The sequence below is a fragment of the Pollicipes pollicipes genome, unplaced genomic scaffold (assembly GCF_011947565.3).
Source record: "Pollicipes pollicipes isolate AB1234 unplaced genomic scaffold, Ppol_2.1 Scaffold_7231;HRSCAF=8579_pilon_pilon_pilon, whole genome shotgun sequence".
NCBI classification, from domain to species: Eukaryota; Metazoa; Arthropoda; class Thecostraca; order Pollicipedomorpha; family Pollicipedidae; genus Pollicipes; species Pollicipes pollicipes.
Window position 1 is genome coordinate 44,245,329 of NW_023597034.1, and position 22,466 is coordinate 44,267,794.

At 49.1% G+C, this 22,466-nt stretch overlaps 1 protein-coding gene across 2 annotated transcripts; it reads left to right on the plus strand.

Moving 5' to 3' along the window:
- The first annotated feature begins 2,872 nt into the window (after positions 1-2,872).
- On the plus strand, positions 2,873-22,204 carry LOC119110252 (glutamate receptor ionotropic, delta-2). Of its 2 annotated transcripts, XM_037234012.1 has the most exons (9): positions 2,873-3,223; positions 6,058-6,249; positions 7,698-7,884; positions 10,540-10,673; positions 12,384-12,602; positions 13,568-13,699; positions 18,332-18,492; positions 18,663-18,811; positions 21,834-22,204. In XM_037234012.1, the coding sequence occupies exons 1-9, from the start codon at positions 3,155-3,157 to the stop codon at positions 22,001-22,003; spliced, it is 1,413 nt and encodes a 470-aa protein (XP_037089907.1). In that variant the 5' UTR covers positions 2,873-3,154; the 3' UTR covers positions 22,004-22,204. The 2 variants fall into 2 exon arrangements, with proteins under 2 accessions (XP_037089907.1, XP_037089908.1); XM_037234013.1 differs by lacking the exons at positions 18,332-18,492; positions 21,834-22,204 and having other exon boundaries at positions 18,663-18,806.
- Positions 22,205-22,466: the final 262 nt, after the last annotated feature.

Consider the following 22,466-nt stretch of genomic DNA (forward strand, 5'->3'; position numbering starts at 1 on the left):
CATTTAATATCGTCCATTAATTGACTTCAAATGAAGCCTTTCAAGGTTTTCTCTTGCAGTGTTTAACATAAACACAGGGTAAACATAGCTATTAAATGTCTTGCTGTACCAGTAGGACAAAGGACACACAAAACAAAACATTATTTTCTTTTACTGATTGGACGCTAATCTTTCGCAATGATATCAGGCGATGACCCAAATGCTGTGTTTAATTAGATTCTTCAAAGTGGTTTGTAAATGTTGCTCTACTGGTATTGTTGTGAAGTAACTGATTTAGACTGGCTTCTTCACTGAGAAAACAACAATATTTACTTTAAAAAATGAAGCACCCATTAATGTTGGACGGCTGCCCCTGTGCTGGACATGCGACCTCTCCTGTGCCGGAAACACGGCTGCCTTAGTGCTGGATGGCTGCTCCTGTGCTGGACATGCGACCTCTCCTGTGCCGGAAACACGGTTGCCTTAGTGCTGGATGGCTGCTCCTGCGCTGGACATGCGACCTCTCCTGTGCCGGAAACACGGCCGCCTCAGTGCTGGACGGCTGCTCCTGCGCTGGACATGCGACCTCTCCTGTGCCGGAAACACGGCCGTCTCAGTGCTGGACGGCTGCTCCTGCGCTGGACATGCGACCTCTCCTGTGCCGGAAACACGGCCGCCTCAGTGCTGGACGGCTGCTTCTGCGCTGGACATGCGACCTCTCCTGTACCGGAAACACGGCCGCCTTAGTGCTGGACGGCTGCTCCTGCGCTGGACATGCGACCTCTCCTGTGCCGGAAACACGGCCGCCTCAGTGCTGGACGGCTGCTTCTGCGCTGGACATGCGACCTCTCCTGTGCCGGAAACACGGCCGCCTTAGTGCTGGACGGCTGCTCCTGCGCTGGACATGCGACCTCTCCTGTGCCGGAAACACGGCCGCCTCAGTGCTGGACGGCTGCTCCTGCGCTGGACATGCGACCTCATCTGTGCCGGAAACACGGCCGCCTTAGTGCTGGACGGCTGCTCCTGCGCTGGACATGCGACCTCTCCTGTGCCGGAAACACGGCCGCCTCAGTGCTGGACGGCTGCTCCTGCGCTGGACATGCAGTATCTCATGCGCCGGCACGCGGCCATTCCAGTGCCGGACGCGCGGTCTTCCCTGTGTTCAACGGCCGGTTCTGTCTAGGACACCCGACCGCCCCTGTGCCGGATATTGGACAGTCCCAGTCATCGAGAAAGCGACGCTCCAGTAAGCGCCTCACCGCCGCTGCGATGAGGTACTGGCACCGCACGCTGTGTTACGATGCAGAACGTTATAATGACGAAGCGCGGGCTAATGCAACAAGTATTTCACGCCTTGGTCTATTTTTAAGGGTTCATGACATATGGCCATTAGATTCTAGGTCCATAGCTGAAACATATGATGTGCTGTACGTGCATATGCTCATAACATGTTAGCGGAGAAACACGTTGGTCTGTTATAACATGTACGCTTCCCAACTGCTACTTTAAAAAGTGGCGATTTTGGCCTACTTTAAAAAGTGGCGATTTTGGTGCTGAAATCAGAATCGTTGCTAAACACGAAACAAGGTCACCGCATAGCGAAATAGCCGCAGCGCCCAAAATCCAAGAACCATCTCTCTAAGCGCGGATCGTTACGTGGACATTGGCCCCCCATCCGTGTAACTCAGACCATGAAATAAGTTACCAAGTGTTGATGTCTGGTAGGAGTTTCTGGATTGGGAATACAAATTTCGCAGGCGTGGATTGTAAATGCTAGAAATATGAATTGTGGGCATTATGGAAAGCTGTGAAGTGTTGTTTCAGACACCGCAGTTATATACACAGTGGCATGCTGTCTTTTAGTGTTATAGCCGTCATGCGAATCAGCATATCTTTTCTCAACTTTAGGTTACGCAGTTTGTGACGTCAAAAAGCGTGTACAACTGATAGTAACGAGGTGGAGAGCGATTTTTCAGTGTTAGCGCACAATTCCTTCACAGATTCTTGCAGAAATTTTGTGCATGACACTATTTTAAATTTGAAATATATTCGCTACTGTAACATCTACGTCATGGTTCCTCCAGCTACCGGCCGCCACATTTTTACCATAAACTCGAAGTTTAGCCTTTCTTGCGCATGTGGTGCAATTTTAGCATCCATTGCAGTCTTTTTATTAAACGCTGTCCTACCCGGTTTCTATTACAGTATTACCGACCAAATCGGTCGCATCTGATCTTTCTACGAGGGAAAAGTACCAGAAGTTGACGTGCAAAATCACTCTAACGCGTTGAGATGGTTGAAAGCCAACTGCCGTCCGTTGATGCTGCGATTTGTGCGGACGTATTCCAGAAATGAATAATTCGACAGTCATATTTGAATTAACCATGAGTATAGTATGGCAATAAGCGTGGAATTTGTGTGACGTCTTTATGACGTCATACATCCCTGGGTAACCTCAAATTGGGCGGCTCGTAACACTATTCACAACTTTGCGCGCGCCTAGCTTATAAATGAGAGGATGGAGGTCTTGAACAGGGACATCTGTGGGAATGATCCTAAAGATGACTCTCAGTTCGGTACCCTCATAAAACTGCGGAACAGCCCTTTGCTTAATTCCCTGCAGTTTACCTCATAAGTTCACCCCGCACCTATAAGCCGCAGTTCACCTGCACCTGCAGTTTACCCTGCAGCTTTAAGCCGAATATGTTTCTCACCTTCTTAAGTCCCGTCTCACCTCCCTTTTGCTTGTCAGTTTCTAATCTGTTGAGCATGTTGTCAGCCAGCGTACTGCGTGTGTTTCCCAGCGCGCGCTACGGCAATCGATGGCGTTACCGCCAGTGGCCAGGGCAGTCAGGCCGGTCAGAAGCTGTGAGTACGTCCTGGGGCTCGGACGCCCGCCCAACATCGGCTCAGCCGTGACCGCATCCCGGCCCGGTCAGTCACGTGGCCGGGCCCCAGCTGAGTCAGACACGGGTGACCGGACCCCGGCCCGGTCAGACACGTGGCCGGACCCCAGCTGAGTCAGACACGTGTTACCGGACCGCGGCCCGGTCAGACACGTGGCCGGACCCCAGCTGAATCAGACACGTGTTACCGGGACCGCGGCCCGGTCAGACACGTGGTCAGGCCCCAGCTGAGTCAGACACGTGACCGGACACGGCCGGCCTCCGGAGACATGCAGCAGCTGGGGCAGTGGCCCAGCACCAACGGCCACACCGACACGCTGGTCGTGACCACATTCCACGTGAGTCGTGGCGTGTCGCACTGCCGCCGAAAAGAACGTGTTTTTGAGTGAAAGAGTGTGTGCTTCACTGATCACTGCTGGGGGCGGTACTCGATTGCAGCCTGGTTTTGGCACAAGCCTGGGACGTGCTGTTTAGTATCACTCATCATTCGGTATGGTCTATGTATTCCAGTATATTGATAAGCACGTTAGGAAATTCATTAAAGGGTGACTAGGAGGAGTATGGAAGGAATATATAAAAAGGAATATGTCACTGGCCGTGATAGACTCGCGCGAATCATCAATTACCTTGCGTATTAGATGCCTAATGGTTCAGTTGGGAAGACGCCTAATGAAGGTCGTCAGCGTAGGAAATCTAGAACGTTTGCACCAAATGTCCAAATGATACAACCATGGAGAGCTGGCACGACACGAAATTGAAGCGCGTCGATGCTCATGCGTTGAAATTTGCGGAGTGTACTCCTCGCTCTCTTCCGCCTTGAAGGTGTCCTTGAGGGATTCGATCTTGAAGGAGTGTTCCACATTTGCATGACATTTTGAACTGAAATAGCCATCTTGAAGACCATTCGGTGCAGTTCACAGCCCTGCCCTCCTAAGGACCTAATCCCTGTAGTTCCTGAAATACACGTCCACGAGGATGTGCATACTATTTCGGGGATACTTTTTTAAGATCACTCAAGCAGCCATAACGCCATAAGAGCGGGATTGAAATCCTTCCGTTCCAACATTCACGCGACGATCAAGGCAAATAAAAGCATTATCGCTGAGTCATTCATATTGGGCGTTCGTGTGCACCATGTTTTTTAGACACAAGTCTGTCAATTGCCTTGTTATCAATTCCGTGCAAAATACGATGGGGTACTAAAACAATGGCGTATCGAGCAGCATATTCACTGAGTAGAGCAATTGTATTGCCTAGAACGGCTTTTTCCACTTAAAAGTTTACGAATAGTTATAAGTAAGCTTAATTCATAGATAACACGGTAGTATTAGTTTTATCCCTCTGAAAAAAACCAGGAGAATAGAAATACAGTTAGGTTGATATTTCGGCAACATGCCTTTCTCGAAACAATAGCAGAAGTCACTTCTGATATTGTTTCGAGAAAGGCATGTTACCGAAATATCAACCCTACTATATCTCTATTCGCCTGCTTTTTTCCGAAGAAAGATGCTTATGCTACTGTCTTATCTATGTGACTAATGTTCCTCGCTAATGCACTGAACAACTTACGTAAGCTTAATTTATCATATCTCATGCTTCAATATCCTCCAACGCAGAATATTCCCTCTAATGCAAGCGATAAAGGATCAACTTATGTCAAGGAATTCGCGTGGAAAAGGTGACCTTCCAGTCGATGAATGCGATTTAGCGCCGTAAGCAGAAATAAAGCATGAGACGTCCAATTAGGTAAGGATATCAATGCAGACGATATGAAGTGAGTTTATGGCTAGAAATACGAGCGGAAAATGTACACAACCAGTTGCTGATGGGGACGATTTAAAACGATGAACGATAATTAAGTACAAAACGAACGACGGCATCGGTGCGCAAACAGACATAACAACCGTCAGCAGTGAAACGGGAGGCAGGCTGACCGAACTGAGCTGATCGCTGCATCCACAACGTGGCGGATTGTAGACCACCTTAACCTATACACAAGTATGTGTGTCAGTGAGCTAAACGGGCTATCACACCCACCATACGAGCTATTTTATCCCCACGTACAAATTCGCTGCAGAGACCTATCCAGCTGTGCTAGAACGTATCCAGATAAGCACATAATGTGCACCATTTGAGGCGTTGTCTGCAGGAAATAATATGCCGATTAAAACGTATAGCATCAACTATTCTACTTCACACACACTTTAACTAGCCCAATGCTGAATACGACCTTTAGCAAACAGACAACATGAAAAGCACGAGCCCTCCGGTCAAAAACACACACGACTGGAATCAATATAAATGGCTAGCTGGTGAATGAACGAGTAGTCAACTTGAGGCATTCCCTACCGATAAGCATGTCTAGGGGAATGTCGACACTGAGCTAGCAAAATAAGCGCACAGAGACTTCACGAAATGTCCCACTGCATGCACCCGCCAACTATGCAAATTTAGTTGCGGGACTAGAAAAATAACCATAAAGAGATTATACGAGATACCCTTCAACATTCACGCAGGAATAAGTGAGCACTCACCCCGGAGCTAGTCTGAATGGTCGACAGGGGCCGCCGTTGACGCTGGTGGACCGACCCCACCTAACCGGCTCCGCCCCGACAGGGGCCGCCGTTGACGCTGGTGGACCGACCCCACCTGACCGGCTCCGCCCCGACAGGGGCCGCCGTTGACGCTGGTGGACCGACCCCACCTGACCGGCTCCGCCCCGACAGGGGGCCGGCGATTGACAGCCTGGATGGACCGACCCCACCCTAACCGGCTCCGCACACAGGGGCCGCCGTTGAACGGCTGGTGGACCTACCCCACCTGACCGCTCCGCCCCGCAGGGGCCGCCGTTGACCGCTGGTTGACCGACCCCACCTGGACCGGCCTCCGCCCCTACAGAACCCGCCGTGACGCTGGTGGAACCGACCCCACCTGACCGCATCCGCCCCCGACAAGAACCCGCCGTTCACGCTGGTGGACCGACCCCACCTGACCGGCTCCGCCCCGACAGGACCGCCGTTTACGCTGGTGGACCCACCCCACCTGACCGGCTCCGCCCCGACAGGACCGCCGTTCACGCTGGTGGACCCACCCCACCTGACCGGCTCCGCCCCGACAGGACCGCCGTTCACGCTGGTGGACCGACCCCACCTGACCGGCTCCGCCCCGACAGAACCCGCCGTTTACGCTGGTGGACCCGGCTCGGCCGAACCATGTAACCGGCTACCTGGCTGACCTGATGCAAGTGCTGGCCTACGCAGTCGGCGTCTCCGTGGTGTACGACACTGACAACGCTCCGGGGGCGTTTGGCTTGCGGCGAGAGGACGGCACCTTTACTGGTCTCGTCGGCAAGCTGGTCAATAAGGTCAGATCCATAGGGCACTTCTGGCTTTGCGAGAGCCATGGAAAGCGCTGCATGCCGTGTGTTTACTAGGTTAGGGGTAAAACAACAAAAGGCTAACGACGACCTGCAGAATATGGATCATTACTTGTAGTGCCTAGCATCTTGAGGCTGTGGCTATCAAAGCCATGAGGGTTGTTTGGACGTCCCAGCACAGAGCTGTTCGTTAGTGACAGTTCTGACAGTGTTCGACGTTCCGGGTTTCCCTTCGCTCATTGTAACCAGCAACTTGCCTGTTGTGCTGCAGCTGAAATAAATTCGGTAGTTCCCAGACTTCCGAATGTATTTGATGGTGGGCGTTGTAAACTGGCTTCCCCCAACACTGTGTCCCTTGGCATTCTTCACATTTCTTCTAAGAACCATTTGTCCTGTGGAACTACTAAGCACCACTGGATCAGCCAAATTAAAATCTATGGACGGTGCGATGATGTTGCTCGCTACATGCCTTGATAAAATCTTGAATTTTGGGAAGAGAGTGATTTGGGTCCAATGCGCATTGTGAGTGGTCACACGCATGACAAATCGCCGACTTCTCCAGGGCGCTTTTTCACCTCAACCGTGCCAATGGTGAAGTGATAAGGAGTCTCAACAAACCGTGCCAATCACGTCCGGCACGGTTTACGCAAAAATGATCACAGGGAAACTAACCACAGCTCACCAGGGTCCCACTCATCTCTCTCTCTCTCTCTCTCTCTCTCTCTCTCTCTCTCTCTCTCTCTCTCTCTCTCTCTCTCTCTCTCTCTCTCTCTCTCTCTCTCTCTCTCTCTCTCTCTCTCTCTCTCTCTCTCTCTCTCTCTCTCTCTCTCTCTCTCTCTCTCTCTCTTCCCCCCCCTCCTCGGTAAGACCCTTTAGTGACCAAATCCAACACACAACTATGTGGACTAATGTGTGACGATGGCAGCGAGACTCAAGGCTCGAGCTGTGCCCCGCGCCTGGGACGACTGAGTGGTGAGGGCAGCGAGCCTCGGGGCTCGAGACTCGAGGCTCGAGCTGTGTCCCCGCGCCTGGGACGATGAGTGGTGAGGGCAGCGAGTCTCGAGGCTCGAGACTCGAGGCTCAAGCTGTGCCCCGCGCCTGGGACGACGAGTGGTGAGGGCAGCGAGCCTCGGGGCTCGAGACTCGAGGCTCGGGCTGTGTCCCGCGCCTGGGACGACGAGCTGGTGAGGGCAGCGAGACTCGAGGGCTCGAGACTCGAGGCTCAGGCTGTGCCTCGCGCCTGGGACGACTGAGTGGTGAGGGCAGCGAGACTCGGGGCTCGAGACTCGAGGCTCGGGCTGTGCCTCGCGCCAGCTGCCCCATTGTCCATGTCTCGCCCATCTGCCATCCTGCAGGCGGTAAAACCCCAACGCCATTGGGTTGCCCACGGTAGCCTAGCCCACGCCAGGTGAGACCGCGCTGGCCGCCTTCTCCAGACGGCGCACGTGGGCCTGGCTCCGATGATATGGAGTCTCAGACGGCAGGAGGCGGTGGACTTCATGGGCAAGGTGCCGATCGCCGCTGGGAGGCGCAGTTTCCTGGTACCGGGGCGCCCCCTAGTCAGCATGGACAACATCGGCGCTCTTCTCACGCCCTTCGACGCCAGCGTTTGGATCTGCCTCGGTGCGTATACTGATCTGGTTTTATATACATATATTTACGATGTGCAATATAATCGACAAGATACCGCAGTCTGGTCGCGTTTAGTCAGTTGAGGCAGTCTGGATCCAGGTGCTGTCACTAGTCATGGTACCTATGGTTAAGCTTCTTTTAGCTACCATCGGTAGCACCATGGTCACCATGAAGTTATTACCTTGTTTCGTGCTCCTTCAGCTCTTGTTTGTAGAACAGGCTTACCGTATAATGCAACCTAAGCCATGGGGCAGACTTCTATCCTTGTGTCATTGAGACTTTAGCGTACCCCATTCAACAGCTGGCACTTCAATGGCGGAACTTTCATTTTCCACCCGGTCCTTCTTTTCAGCTATCACTCGAGCTATTCATCTTAGAAACTTTTACGCGGACCAACTTCTCACAGTTGTCATGACGAAAAATTCATTGAAAAATTGATTGAAAAATATCAATACACACCATGGACAGCCCCTCAGACGGGCTCAACCGTGTCAATGGTGAAGACGCTGGAAACGAAAGACGCTAAAACTAGTGTGTTCGCGGAGACCATGGCGTGGATGATGATCCCTCCGGAATACCTGGTCAAAGTGGCCATATGTCAGCCAGTCTAGAATAAAATGAGAACAATAAATATCCATTCCGGTCTGCAATCGCAGACAAAAATAGCAGGCAACAATGACATCAATGCCTTTGCAGAGAAACCGGTCAACAATAAACCGCGCGACACTTCAGTGATGAGCAGTGGCGCATAATTTCGTGAAATATGTACATGCAAACATTTCATCAACAAAAGTCATTTCGCCCGGCATCCGTGGAAAGCTATGTTCCGAAACCTCTTCACCCATTTCACCTCAGACCCGCCCGTGACAATCTGCATGTATCCGCCCGTGACAATCTGCCACTTAAATCTTCCCTTGCAGGGGTGCCAATTTTTGTTAACTATTGGAGGCCGAAACAAAGGACCGACAGCCTATGTCCCCATTTTTGCTCACCGGATTTAGCCCAATTTATTTTGATTTAACACGATACATGTTTCTAATCTCTGCATATTTTTTTTAAAAATTGCAATCCAGCGGCACTGGGTACAATTCCCAGAGCGAGCGAATTGTTTGGCCCGCCTGAAATGGAAAGGTGGGTTGGCAGCTGGCCAACGAGGGTTAACCCTGGCCCGGGGCGGCTGTGTCGTAGCATTGCGCGACGCGTAAAGCCCTCCACATTCCTGTCTGACGCAAGGGCGAAGGCAAAATTATCCGCTGAACTGGGCGGTACGACTTGGGTGGTGGGTACAGGGTGCACGTAACAAGCTATGCTTAGGCAGGTACTGTGAACCCGGTCACCCATGCAGACCATTCGGAATAAACTTATAAAAAATTATAAAAGTCTTCAATTTCGGGCAGAATAGAAGTCACGCAGTGTTAGATCCAGGGAGCAGGCACTGGACACACACGTCTCTTCTGATCGGCACGTGAAGGCCACCTTAGGGCGTCGATGGCGCTTCTCTTTGGCGGTCATGGGAGGCGGCACACATTTTGGTTGTGGGAGACGGGGACGGGGTTAGCCTCGAAGGACTTAGGCCATCCCTATGTTCCAGAGCTTTTCACTTTAACCTCACAAACTATTGCATATCTTGTAGCGCTAGGTACGTGAAGTTTATTGCATCGTTTATCCGCTCAGCTGTTGCAGGTTGTACCTTATGGTGAGAGCAGACCTGACTTTTTGTTATGAGAGTGGTACGATACGCCACTGCGCAGAAAGATAAAAGAAGATGGTCCTTTGTGTTGTGGTCATCTCTTACCCACGTTTTTTTGTAGATATCCGCCGAAAACATTGGGGACCAAGCCAAAATTGGAGGGGGAAGCAACTCAACATTGGGGGTGCCAGGGCCCTCACAAAATAACAAAAATCGACACCCGTGATCTCTTGATTCCGCAGTAATTTTTGATGAACTCCGGTGTAACATTAGCCGAATGCAGCTAAACAATGGTGAACAGCACTTTTATCTTAAGCAGCTTGTGATGTGCATTAGCATGTGTCCCGGGACCTTTTCCTCGAGCTGACCCTGGAAAAGGTGAGGAACTCAAATTTTAACAGCTCACGACATTGGTAATATGGGACGGGCGTGCTCGGGTTTCAGAAAGCTAGCTTTAGCTCAAAAGGGCTATAACAGGCATGGAACACGGCTGCCAAAGACAACGTCGATTTTCCGTTTCACCCTGCCGTGCCGATATACTTAAATATTAGGTGAGAGTTACCCACAACTGAGCCGTATGCAAACGATGCGTTCAATTCCATCTCGATGTAATCCCTGCATGGACCGTATCGGTCACTTATTACCGGACATAACGAGTAGGACTGTAAAACATCTTGCACACCGCAGTAAATCGACAATGTCATGGCATGCTATGTCGTGCTAATCTAGGCACGGCCTTATTGCCCGCGTTTGCGAGATATAGTAAGCACCCCCATCTTCCAATTTATAGTAAGCATCGTTCTTCAGCAGCACGCGGTGCCCTAGTTGCATGTTATGCGTGAGTTGGCGTGCCCACCAGCTGAGCTGTCTTGTGTCCACCAGTTGTCCTGTTATATAGCATACGCACGTGCGCATCGCTCCAGCTATACGTCGTGTTGACCTCAGTGTCTTGCTAGTGTGCGGGATGCTGTTAGCTACTTTTCTGCTACGGGTCACCGTGACCTTGACCCGACCTCGGAGCGAAGAGGATGATCAGACGTTCGGCATTGTCTCCAGCCTGCTGCACATCCACGCCTGCATAGTGCAACAGGTCAGCTTTCTCAGCGGCAGGCGGAGTTACGTGCGGGCGCCTCCAAAAAGTTACTCCATCTGTGCTAGTTCTCGTATCAGGTCACGGATTCCTGGATGGCCTTACCGACCTCGCAGAAAGCGGAAACGACACATTCCGTGACACATGGACAAGGCTGTGTCAAAGGCGTCGTATACTTAGCATTTTTGGAGGTGAGGCTCATCATACCACAATGTCACCTTGACCAACGCTGCCACGTGATGAGTATGGAGCAATTCACATCAGTCGCATAGCTCATCGTTATCACTGTTGGTTTCTTTGCCATCCGCAGTTTGCTGGTGTAGACGCAACTCTATCCATCTGTGGTATTTCAGATGGTGCGTCCGACATATCGGTACAATTTTTGCATTTATGCAACACGAATTGGCGTTGCCTTCACAATGGCGGTAGTGTGTCGCAGGCCGATCATTTTTGAGTGTGGCACTTAAAAGTGATCGGTGGTTGTGACACAGTGGTTACACTTCGTATGCTGGATGCTTTATTCTAAAATGTACAACGTGCGTAATAACCGTACGTCTACTAACCTCGACAACCACCCGTAGCGACACCTTAATTTTTGTTGACTTTCTAAACGGGCCTAAAGTCACGTTGGATGTTAGAGGGATTTACTTCTGACTGAATGCCAGGTGAAAATCTACGTTAAGGTTGCTCGCACCGGTGCAAATCAACGAAAAGGTTAAGTGCGGTTGCGCCCCTCGTTTTTTACTCTTTAGTTGTTTTTTTATTTCCAGGCAGAAGTCGCCGGAATGTAAGCACAACGATACATATCTATGCAAGCACTCAACACACGCATGAGCACCATTCAGACATTTGGGTGGTACCCAGGATACCAGCATGGTCTGGTGCCCGCAAGAAGACCATGCGATATGCTTGTGGGAAGGAAACAAGTATGTCGGTGACTGTTATCTTTGAGTAGCAAGCAATCATCCACAGCAGCTACGGCGTGTTGCAAGAAAATAAGCCCGATGTAGATGGCCACGCGCTGGAGATGATGCTATCTTTTGTTAAGGAAAGGGAAGGCAATTGCGGTAAGGTTGGTAGTATGCTGTTAAAAACCACCTTGAAAATAGTTGAAAATCGAGTGAATGAGAGGTACCTAAGACCCACTTTTGCTGGGCTCTTTTGACTACGTTGTCCTCAACCGGGAAGCCATCAAAACGTCTAAGATTGCAGCGTCTGGTGCTCATATCGTCCAAGACCGCAACATCCATGCGGTTCTGTACGCCGCGTGCCTGGACGTTCCGATTCTCCCCTGTCCTGGGACATTGGACGTTTTCTGGATGTTTTGAACGCTGGACGCTGCAATTCTGGATGTTTTGACCAAAGACGTCATGAGCTCTGGACGTTTCAATACCCATGCTGTCAACCAGTGTAACCGGTATCAAACCATGCACCCGCCTCTGTGTCAGTCACTTCTCACTTTCATGTCACATACATGTGCTGAGCCTTCCTCGAACCAATCAAAACACAAATAATTCATATGTTAAACATATCGTACATGCCACCTTATCGAATTTGAGCCGCGGAGAATTTCTCGCATTGGGTGTTGTTGCCGCTGGATAACCCTCTCCTAGATGTCTCGAGCTCACAAATCCCGTTGGGACCTGCAACATGGCACCTGCCTTCATGTCTTGTCAGCCTAGATAGCAGGGCATGCTGTGCTCTCCGCAGGGCTGGTCCTCCACGCCCAGTCGAGCCTCTTCTCGTGTTGTCACGCTGGCCGCGCGTGTCCTCGGCATCCTCATCTACGTCGAATACACGGCCATGCTGATCTCGATGTTGACGGTGGTGAAGACAGGCCCCGAGGTCAGCTCTATGGAGGAGTTTGTCGCCCGGAGCGACTGGTCGCTGCTCATCCGGTCGGGCGTGGCCTACACTAACGATTGGAAGGTCGGTGACTCGCTGAACAATATTTGTCCATGTTTTATGTTACCCGTTTCAGCTAGTCGTGCATGGAAATGAACAGGCCTCCACGTTCGTTTTGTATTACATTGTCTAGAAATTTGCGCCTTGGATTTTCAGAAACAACTTTTCAATGCTTAGAATGTTGAGATGCTAGTCTTCAGAACATATCTTAGTGATCACTCTGTTGTAATAAATTACTGGCCACGGGCATAACAGTGTTAAAAGGAACAACCAGCAAATTCGTCCCAAACTTACCATACTAGAAGCATGTCAAAAAAGGTCAACAGTAAAAATTCCACAAGATTAAGATCGACGGCGAAAAACGTAAGTACGGATATGTTGGGAAAATATCGACCATGATGAAATTTCATTGAAAAACGATTGGTTTATTAATTATGGAAAGGATGAACATCAACATCACCTACGCTATTTTGTCAAATTTTGCATTGCAACCACTTTTTGCTTCCAAACCAATCCATGTCAATGGTCGCCCTCGAATATTTATAGTCGAGTTCTTTCTAACAGTTTGTTCGACATAGAGTTTTGTGTCAAAACACGGAGCGCGCGGTAGACGCTTGCTTCGAAAAGGGTCGCCATTTTGGAGTTTAACCATAGCGTTAAGGCAAAGCCACGTTAACAACGCGATACGAAAACATCCGCTTGGGGTTGGAAGATGCGCTTTGGAACAACCGTTTTGTTTCGTTACTGAGAGTAAGAGAATTCGTGATAGGTGCATCCTGTGGTGAAATGCGTGAACTTTTCGTCTTTGCTATCACTGAATAGGAAATACATCCAATATCGTCTGTGTTTTCTCCACACGACTGCAGCTATGTTTATCTCTAGACACATTATACAGAGGCCAGCCAAAACTTTTATCCCTCAAACATTGGCTGTACTGGGCTCTGTCATACTGCTGCCCGCTCCACACCAAGCAAACTTCGCATCTTCAGATGAGCGAGGAGGCCTCGCTGAGAATACTCTATGAGCGCATTCAGACCGGACAACAAATCAAGACACTGACCCCGGCGACAGTGGAACAGATGTTTGATCCGAAGACGGTGACCTCTTTCAACCGTATTCAGGTGAGTGCAGGTTGGCCATGCGTGAATTAAAACAAGTGCTAGTGTGTAACACTGCCGTATCCGATGTAAGACACATTGCGCTTGTAATTCCATGATATTCAGTGGTGCTTTGTCAGTGAATATGAAGTGACTCCAAAATCCGCGGGTTTAATTCTGCTGCTTCGCATGGCTTCAGTAGCTTCACACTGTATCATCTTACGACAACGTGCCGGTGCTATGACGTGTATCACATATAGGCGACTGGTCCCGGATATGCGAAGCGTGTGGGTTGCACGTCACGGTTCACATACGGACAGACCGGACCAAATGCTTCACATACGGACAGACCGGACCAAATGCTTCACATACGGACAGACCGGACCAAATGCTTCACATACGGACAGACCGGACCAAATGCTTCACATACGGACAGACCGGACCAAATGCTTCACATACGGACAGACCGGCCGGACAGACCGGACCAAATGCTTCACATACGGACAGACCGGACCAAATGCTTCACATACGGACAGACCGGACCAAATGCTTCACATACGGACAGACCGGACCAAATGCTTCACATACGGACAGACCGGACCAAATGCTTCACATACGGACAGACCGGACCAAATTCTTCACTTACGGACAGACCGGACCAAATGCTTCACATACGGACAGACCGGACCAAATGCTTCACATACGGACAGACCGGACCAAATGCTTCACATACGGACAGACCGGACCAAATGCTTCACATACGGACAGACCGGACCAAATGCTTCACATACGGACAGACCGGACCAAATGCTTCACATACGGACAGACCGGACCAAATGCTTCACATACGGACAGACCGGACCAAATTCTTCACTTACGGACAGACCGGACCAAATGCTTCACATACGGACAGACCGGACCAAATGCTTCACATACGGACAGACCGGACCAAACGCTTCACATACGGACAGACCGGACCAAATGCTTCACATACGGACAGACCTTACTAGATGTTGCCGCACTCTGCGCAGGGTGGAGCCCACGCACCAGATTGACGTGACACTTTACACCTAGATAGCGTAAGCCTCCTTTCATCCTTTGATGGCAGCCAGCTCACGAGTGTTTGTTTCAGGACTTAAGTTCATTTAATGACCAATCACCAGTACAAGGTGCAGTCAGCCCTAACTTACTTTACTTAGCTTATCCTTCTCGTTGGTTTCCTGCAACCAAAAGCTCTGAATTGAAAAAAGGGTTAAACAAACGTCATGAAGGATTGTAATGACTCTATTACAGCAGTAATCAAGTTGAAACTTATCATGGGCCTATCGAAAATCGATTGTGGAGACATGAAAACGTGGTCTGGGGAAAATATGCCGGACTCGTGATTCAGCGACACTAGGTAAGAGTCCCAGAGTGGACACATTATTTGGCCTGATTGGCACGGAAACGTCACTTAAGAGCTGGTCAATGAGGGTCAACCATTGCCAGGGGCGACCACACAGCAACATTGTGTGGCACGTAACACCCTCCGCATTCTTGTCTGGCGACAGAGCGGAGGTGAATTTTGTTCATTGATAAGGACCACACAATTTGAGTGGTGAGTGCAAGGTGTACGCAACAGGTGGGGACAAAATTTTCAAAAAGTTTACAAAATGAGTTTGGGGACAGCGCTGTACCAAATGGTGCGACGAACACCCAAAATACGCCATCAAATGAGGTTTTCCCTGACTTTTCTAAAGGCCTCATTGCTCGTAGAATAACCATAAGAATGGAGGGATAAAAGCACTTGTATTTTGGCGACAGGCCTCTATTGAAATGAGTATCAGTAGTAAACCAAGAATTGCCCGCCGATTCCACTCAATTTTGCAGTTTTTGATAGCGAGCCACAAATTTTACAGTTCACCAGCATTTAGGGGATTAAACACGGATAATTGCCAACCTCGTATTCTACGATACAGCGCATATCCAACTAAAAATTTAACCCCGCCAAAAGTACGTGCACATGCAAACGAATTAAAGTAAGCAGGTATCACACACCGTTCAAAATGCAAGCGATTTCAAGTAAACAGGCGCCACGTATAACGCATCACTTATGCACGGAAACGACTTCAATGAAGCAGGCATCGCGCAGCACGTGTCAGGCATCACTCGTACATGTAACCGATTGTAGTGTAGCACGTATCACACATCAAGGCACAAATCGCATTCGAAAAATCGGTCATGATGAGCCCTGCACGTCTGGTCTGGTCGCCGATTTCATATCAGAATGGATTCACTTATTTCCCTGCCTGTGCTTCGTAGATGACTTGAGATCTCAAATGGGTATAGGGTCCATACCTCCCTGGATTTTAGCTTGGTTGTGTGTTATTAAGTATTGGTCGCCGAAAGGGGCATTCTCCGCTTTGTTGTTAGCGTTTGCAGGTGTTCAGTGCATCTTAAGCGAATATGGCTCTCGGACTCTCCGATATAGACCATGTCCCTCCCATGTTTTTCACACAGTTAACATTTAGTTCTGTAAACCAGGTTTGTTTGCGCGCAGATCCCTTCGAGATAAAATACTTCAGAGACTTTGAGGCTTATTGTCGTTTTTACAGGCTCTCCGTATGTGCAGTTTTCATTTTCTAATGATATATTTGATTTTTGAAAGCAAGCGCTCCCCTGCGTTAGGTGGCGTTAGAAGTCCATCGTCCAACAGCGCGTGTTCCATTTCCTACCACCTATCTCCCACGTGTTGTAGGTTTTTTTACCCCTTCTTAAGTCTACCTAAAAGCCTTTAAAAAACATCCACTGCGCAACAGCAACGTCCACATTTCGTTTATACTCTTTCTTTCTTTTTCATTACTTGATGAGTTTGTTATAGGCCTACCTAGCCTAGGAACACATAACCAATTATATTGTGCTTAGTGGAAGTTGGATGCGCAGATTCGCAGCGCAGAATGATACAAGAATTGGTACGCGCTGTCCGTGCGTCCCCAATCCAGCATTATCATCGATGTTTCTAGATAAGAACATTGGCGGGCAGAGCCTTCGTTTGAAATTGGTCCAAGAATATTGTCGTCAGAGGATGAGCGCATGGGTTCCCTATTGCCATACCCAATTTCTGTCGATGGTAGTCATCGCCGAATGAGGAAACATTATACTAGACACAATTTTCCAAAAAAAGACAAACGTCCTCTGAAAACATCAATTTTATGGAAATGATCGTGTTTCTTAGCTTCACCGCAGCGATGGCCTTATTGACAGGTATGATGCCACATAAATTGACAATATCCGCACTGGAAGAAAATGCTGTCCTCTGGTAACCCTTTTGCTCGTAAATGATTGGAAGCCTTTTTAAGATGCGCTCCGTCCGACCCTCAGAGGGGCCCTCAGATCTTCCTCAGACCCTCAGATCTTTGCGGCCATGCAGTTTAGAGACTAGAGAGTTTTGTGTCTTGAGAAGCGAATGTTATGAAATCCTATTACAAAGTCATGTTAGGAATGGCATGTTGAGAAGTCATGTTAGGAACTTGCAAAACTTGGACAAAACTGATCGTGAGCCATTTGACAGCCAACATGCCTGGAACTCGTGCTTACGAGTGCCATATATGAGCATATCGACAACTATATTTATCTTGAGATTAAACGTCGCATGGCCGATGGAATGGCTGTATCAAAATGACATCATTTTGACGTCATAGATGCCTGAGTGACCTTGAAGTAGTCTGCTCGAAAAAGTCTGCGCATCTTCGCGGTCATGTGGCTCACAAACAAAAATGTTTTTAAGCCTTAAGAAGGGCAGGGCTGTGAACTGCACCAAATGATCTCCAAGATGGCTATTTCAGTTCAAAACCCCGCACTAATGTGAAACATTCCCTTTAACGTATGCCGTATATTAAATTTTGGAATGTTGGCTGTCGGACCACTTGCCATTTTTGCTAGATTTCAATGGCAGTATGATTTTCCGTTGGATTCGGTATGCTGGCTGAAAACAGGATATGACAAGCCTGTCTTGCTTATATCAGAAAACTACACCCCTGAGTCAAGGCTATCAAACGACATGCAAATATTCCATTTGCCCAACAGCACCCATTTGTATTTCATACGGCCATCGTGCGGCGTTTTAAGCGTGGAAGCAAACTTACGGAAACATTCTTAAAACATTTATGAGAAAGCCCGGCGAGTGGAACAGTGTGAGTGTGGGAACATTGTTTCAGGGCTCTCGCACGACACCGGAGCATCGAGTCCGGTCGCCGGGCCCATTCGATAAGACCGTCTCCGATCCATGCCAGTGCCATCCCCAGAGGGAGCGCACCACCGGTGTTTCCGACCTTCGACAAGCTCCGGTCACATCCGGGCAGGCACACGTCCGCCCCACACTACTGCGCAGGCGCGCGGCCGATCGGCTGGCCGGCCTGGACCTGTCAGCGCGGCCACCACGACCTGAGACCGGAAGATGCAGAACTGAGGAGCCGTCGCCAGTCAGCAACATGCTACATGTACATGACGTGTCTCACTCCTCCTGCCAAGTGGCAGGGATGCGGCGGCGGTGGTGGGAGTGCTGTGCCACAGCGCAGCTCGCTAGTAGGTGCTGCTGGTCCCAGCCTGTCTGATGCTTATAAGATTACCGGGCCAGGAGAATGTGTACTCCGCGGTCTCATTTGGATCGCTTCGCAGGCCTTTTTCAAATTCGGATCGCGAGCCTGTGATCTGTTCTCTCTGCCGTTGAGATCAACTTCCAGCCCAACTCGTCTCTCCCAGCCAGAGACAGGTCGACTGGAGCCAGTTTTTCTCGTCATGCGGAAACACATGAAGCTCAAACCAGACATAGACCGCGCGTAAGTAAGGTGTGGCTACTGCGTATGATTTGTTAGGCGCCGTCAACAAATTGTAATCGGACAACGAAAACAAACTTAATGACCAGTGAATATAAACAGGATGTGTTAATGGCTGTCAGGTAACTTGATCACTCTGGTAACATGCTAAAGGTGATTGTTGCTCGTTCCAGAATGCAGAATATGTACCAGACTGGAGTGATCGACGGCCTGTTCAATCGCTGGTTTCCAAATGTCACCAATGAAGCATGCAGCTCATCTGTGGAAGTCCGACCGCTGGAGGTTGATGACCTCATTGGAATACTTAGCATAGTTCCAGCTGGTAAGACCGCTGCCGGCCCTTTGTTTACGCTGTTGTTCAAGCAGTCACACGGGAACCTGATGCTTAGCGCGTGATGACTTCGATTCAGTGCTGATTACAAAGCTGACTTGTGAATGCCGTTGTTCTGCCTTAAATGACCTCTTGCTGTCCAATAAATGGACCCCATTGGTTTTCGTTGCCGTCTGACATTTAATGAAGTATTACTATTCATTTAAATCACTCGGTTGTCACATCGTGTTATTTTCTTTTTATTTTGCGCGGGAAAGCGTTGCACAGTTGAGTTTTTGCAGGGGTCCGTGAGTATCGAACAGCAAACAAATATTAGCTCAGGGACTAAGCCTAGGGGCCACATGGGACGTTGCCCCCTCTGAGCTGTGCGGTTTACATTGGATACAGGGCAATTTCGCAGAAATGCGGTAATATATATATATATATATATATATATATATATATATATATATATATATATATATATATATAATTTCATGAAAGAAGTCACTTTTAAAAATGTCGATGAATATGCCCCGAGTTTTGCTTAAGGAGATGTTAAAAACCCATAGAAGTGGAAACCCTCCTCAGGCCCATCATCGGCGCACATACCATCGGATAAATAAGTAAAAAATCTGACACGATTTTGAGACCATATGTCCCAGCTCAGCGCTGCAATGACTCTGTTGATGAGCTGCTTGATATCTTGCGAAAAAACGCCCCAATTGTGAACTTGCGTCGATTAATATGGAGAGCTTCGTCACAACCATTTACCAAGGGAGCTTTTCGTTACAACCGTTTATTGGAAACCCTGTAACGTTGGACTGAGTGAACGCCGCAGTGAATGTCCCAAAGGTGTAAAAAGACCGATGTTACAGCGTTGTTTGAAGGGTATTGCTCGCATGTCGTAGCTGTGAGCTCTTGCATGCTGAGCTCAACCGCGTGGATGCGTCCGATGTGGATTCAACCTGAACAAACCATTGGATACGCCATACCTAATTCCCTCTTTCCAAAACTCTTGCTTGCAGGCAGCTTAGTTTTCAGAAGCTACAGAACCGACCACTGCCAAACCTCCTCCATTGGTCGCCCCATATCTGATTCCTTCTTGCAGTTTGAATGGTTGGTGGTCCAAGGTCAGTTCAAGTCATCAGATTTTACAAATGTTAGACTTCTTGTCTGCAGACAACTCATAGTTCAGAAAGCACCGCTTCGATCGTCTCCAAGCTCACCATTTGATGAGAGATACCTTGCAGTAGCGGTGTGTGCCATAGAGTCGTGCACAATCATTTTTTACAGTGCCCAAACGCGCGGGCATTTTTGCGGTCGTGCGCTTCACTGTAATAACATTTCTACATATTTTTTGCACAAATGCAAGGGCATCGTATCCTTTTTCGCAAACAAAGACATAACGTACACCTGAAAGGCATATCTAACTTTCGAGACATTCGGGACAGTCAGACAGATTGGAGAAGCCGGAAATGCGCCTGGGAAACCAAAGGCACGGGGTTCGATTTCCCGCGGTTCCCGCTCCTCCTGCCAGGGTGAGAGGCTGGCGACGCCATTTAGCTTCAGAAGCTGAGTACGTCGTGAAGCTCCAATGCCGCGCACACACACCCACGACACGCACACCCACACCCACACACGGTGTCAATCGTAATCACGCACCGACATGGCTGCGCACAAGCACAGGGAAGCTCGAGGTTACCGTTGACCAGAGCAGTGACGTCTTTTCCGTCATTTTTGCCACCGTTTGCTCCTGAGATCTCTCGTTAACAAACTATGAGTGCAGAAAGTGAGCCCTCAATAAGGATTCTGAAGCCGTAGATCTGTCCCAGAAGGACTCTGACCAAACCGGTATATTTCGTTAGGCCCATCCAGCCCGCTCTCACAGCCGGGCGTGTTAAATCCGCAGCATCCGTCACAGCCGTTGCTCAGGCTTAGTTTCATTCGACGGACTTTTGAACAACTTGGAGCCAGCAACCAACAATAGGCTGCTGAGGAGGCATGTTCATAATCACGACGGAATGGTATTCGCACACCACACATGTCGACCACGGCGACACCATGCGTCATGCAGCGCGTGACTTTCATAAGAACCTCCCGCTGAGGAGAAATCAAAGTAACAAATGATATCACTTGCCTATTAAGGTCAGCCTGAGAAAGTTGCACGTTTCATAGGATCAAACATAGAAGGAAGGACATAATTGTACATGGCACCATATTTGCGGCATCAACAGGAAGGCAGGTATGGCGTATTGAATGGCATGGATTCGTAGTAATATAAGTGGTTGGTTCTAAAAACTGAGTTTTCTGCAGGGACGAATTTTGGAATTTGTGAAATGTGATGACCTTTGACTTGACGTTTAGCCACCAAATTGTCAAACGCAAGAGGAAATCAGCTCTGCTGCATGCAAGAGGGAAAATTTCGCAGCAATTGGTTAGGTAGGTTCTAAGAGGTTCTCTGAGGTTCTCTTTAAGTTGTCTGCTTTTGAATGTTAAATTTTCCCTTCGTGTTTTTGAGGTGCTTTACCCCAGGCCTGGTCTGGATATTGCCACCTCATTGCTCACCTCATTATCCTGAATCGATCGGTGAAGGTTTTAGGGCGCTCGGACAAGCCGTTTCGAAGAGCGAGCGCGTCTGCTTCATGCTTTCCTGCCTGATCATGTACATTGAACATGTTTATCACACGAAACAACTTAGGGCCGCTACAATTGCCACGGCCAATCAGCACCTCGCCACGTGATACATCAGGGATGAATGATGCCGGTCAAAGATAAGTCATCTTGTTTCCAAGAAACCGAAATTCGCAGGGCTAGATTCAGCTTATCAGACACCCTGAAAACAAACCTTCTTAAAAGTTGAGTGGTGAGATGGTTTGATGTTGATGAATCTGTTGCGGTGATAATTACAAGCTACTCTATAAGTCACTCCTGTAACGAATCACTCTTCAATATTGCAACAGTCTACAGAGTTATGCATGTCTGTCATTCGTCAAAATTATTGTTACCTACTGAGGATGACCATTTGTTGCAGGAGTCGTGATCAGCTTGGGGGTACTGTGCCTGGAATATCTGACCGCGTACCTCGTGAAGGGCACCGGAACTCATCGACGACGCGCGAAGCGAGATATTGCCAAGCACAACCAGCACCAAATGATGGGGTTTTTATCGCCAGCACCAGACACTGACTTGTCCGAACGATGATGGGCTGGATCACCAGCACAAGGGACCGGACAAGCTATGCAGTTTCATCCCGTTTGCACAGTTCAGGGCTGTCGACTACACGATATACTGCATGCCACATCACATGCTTTATCCAGGGTGCCCGCTTTAGAAACTGAGCGCGTATTCTAATTCTGGATGTGCTTACTTACAAGCTAACAGTTGCGGCGACACATTCTAATTGTGCGATTAAAATATACGGTCCGCACGGCGCTGGCTGTCAGTTCCATTCGCGGCTCAGTAGTTGACTCTCACTGGGCGAGGGATAAACGCTGGCCATAAGCGGCACCTCTGCCAGTTGTCTTACTGGCCGAGGGGATGGATGCTAACCTTAAGCGGCACCTCTGATAGGTTGACTCTCACTGGACGGGGGATAAATGCCAACATTAAGCACCTCCTCGAACAGTTGACTCTCACTGGGCAAGGGGATGGATGCCAATATTAA

Coding starts and splice junctions, on each gene's coding strand:
- LOC119110252 (XM_037234012.1), top strand. CDS start 3,155: ATGCAGCAGCTGGGGCAGTGGCCCAGCACCAACGGCCACACCGACACG. Junction 6,250..7,697: donor TCGGCAAGCTGGTCAATAAG/GTCAGATCCATA, acceptor CGCCTTCTCCAG/ACGGCGCACGTGGGCCTGGC. Junction 13,700..18,331: donor CCTCTTTCAACCGTATTCAG/GTGAGTGCAGGT, acceptor ATCGCTTCGCAG/GCCTTTTTCAAATTCGGATC.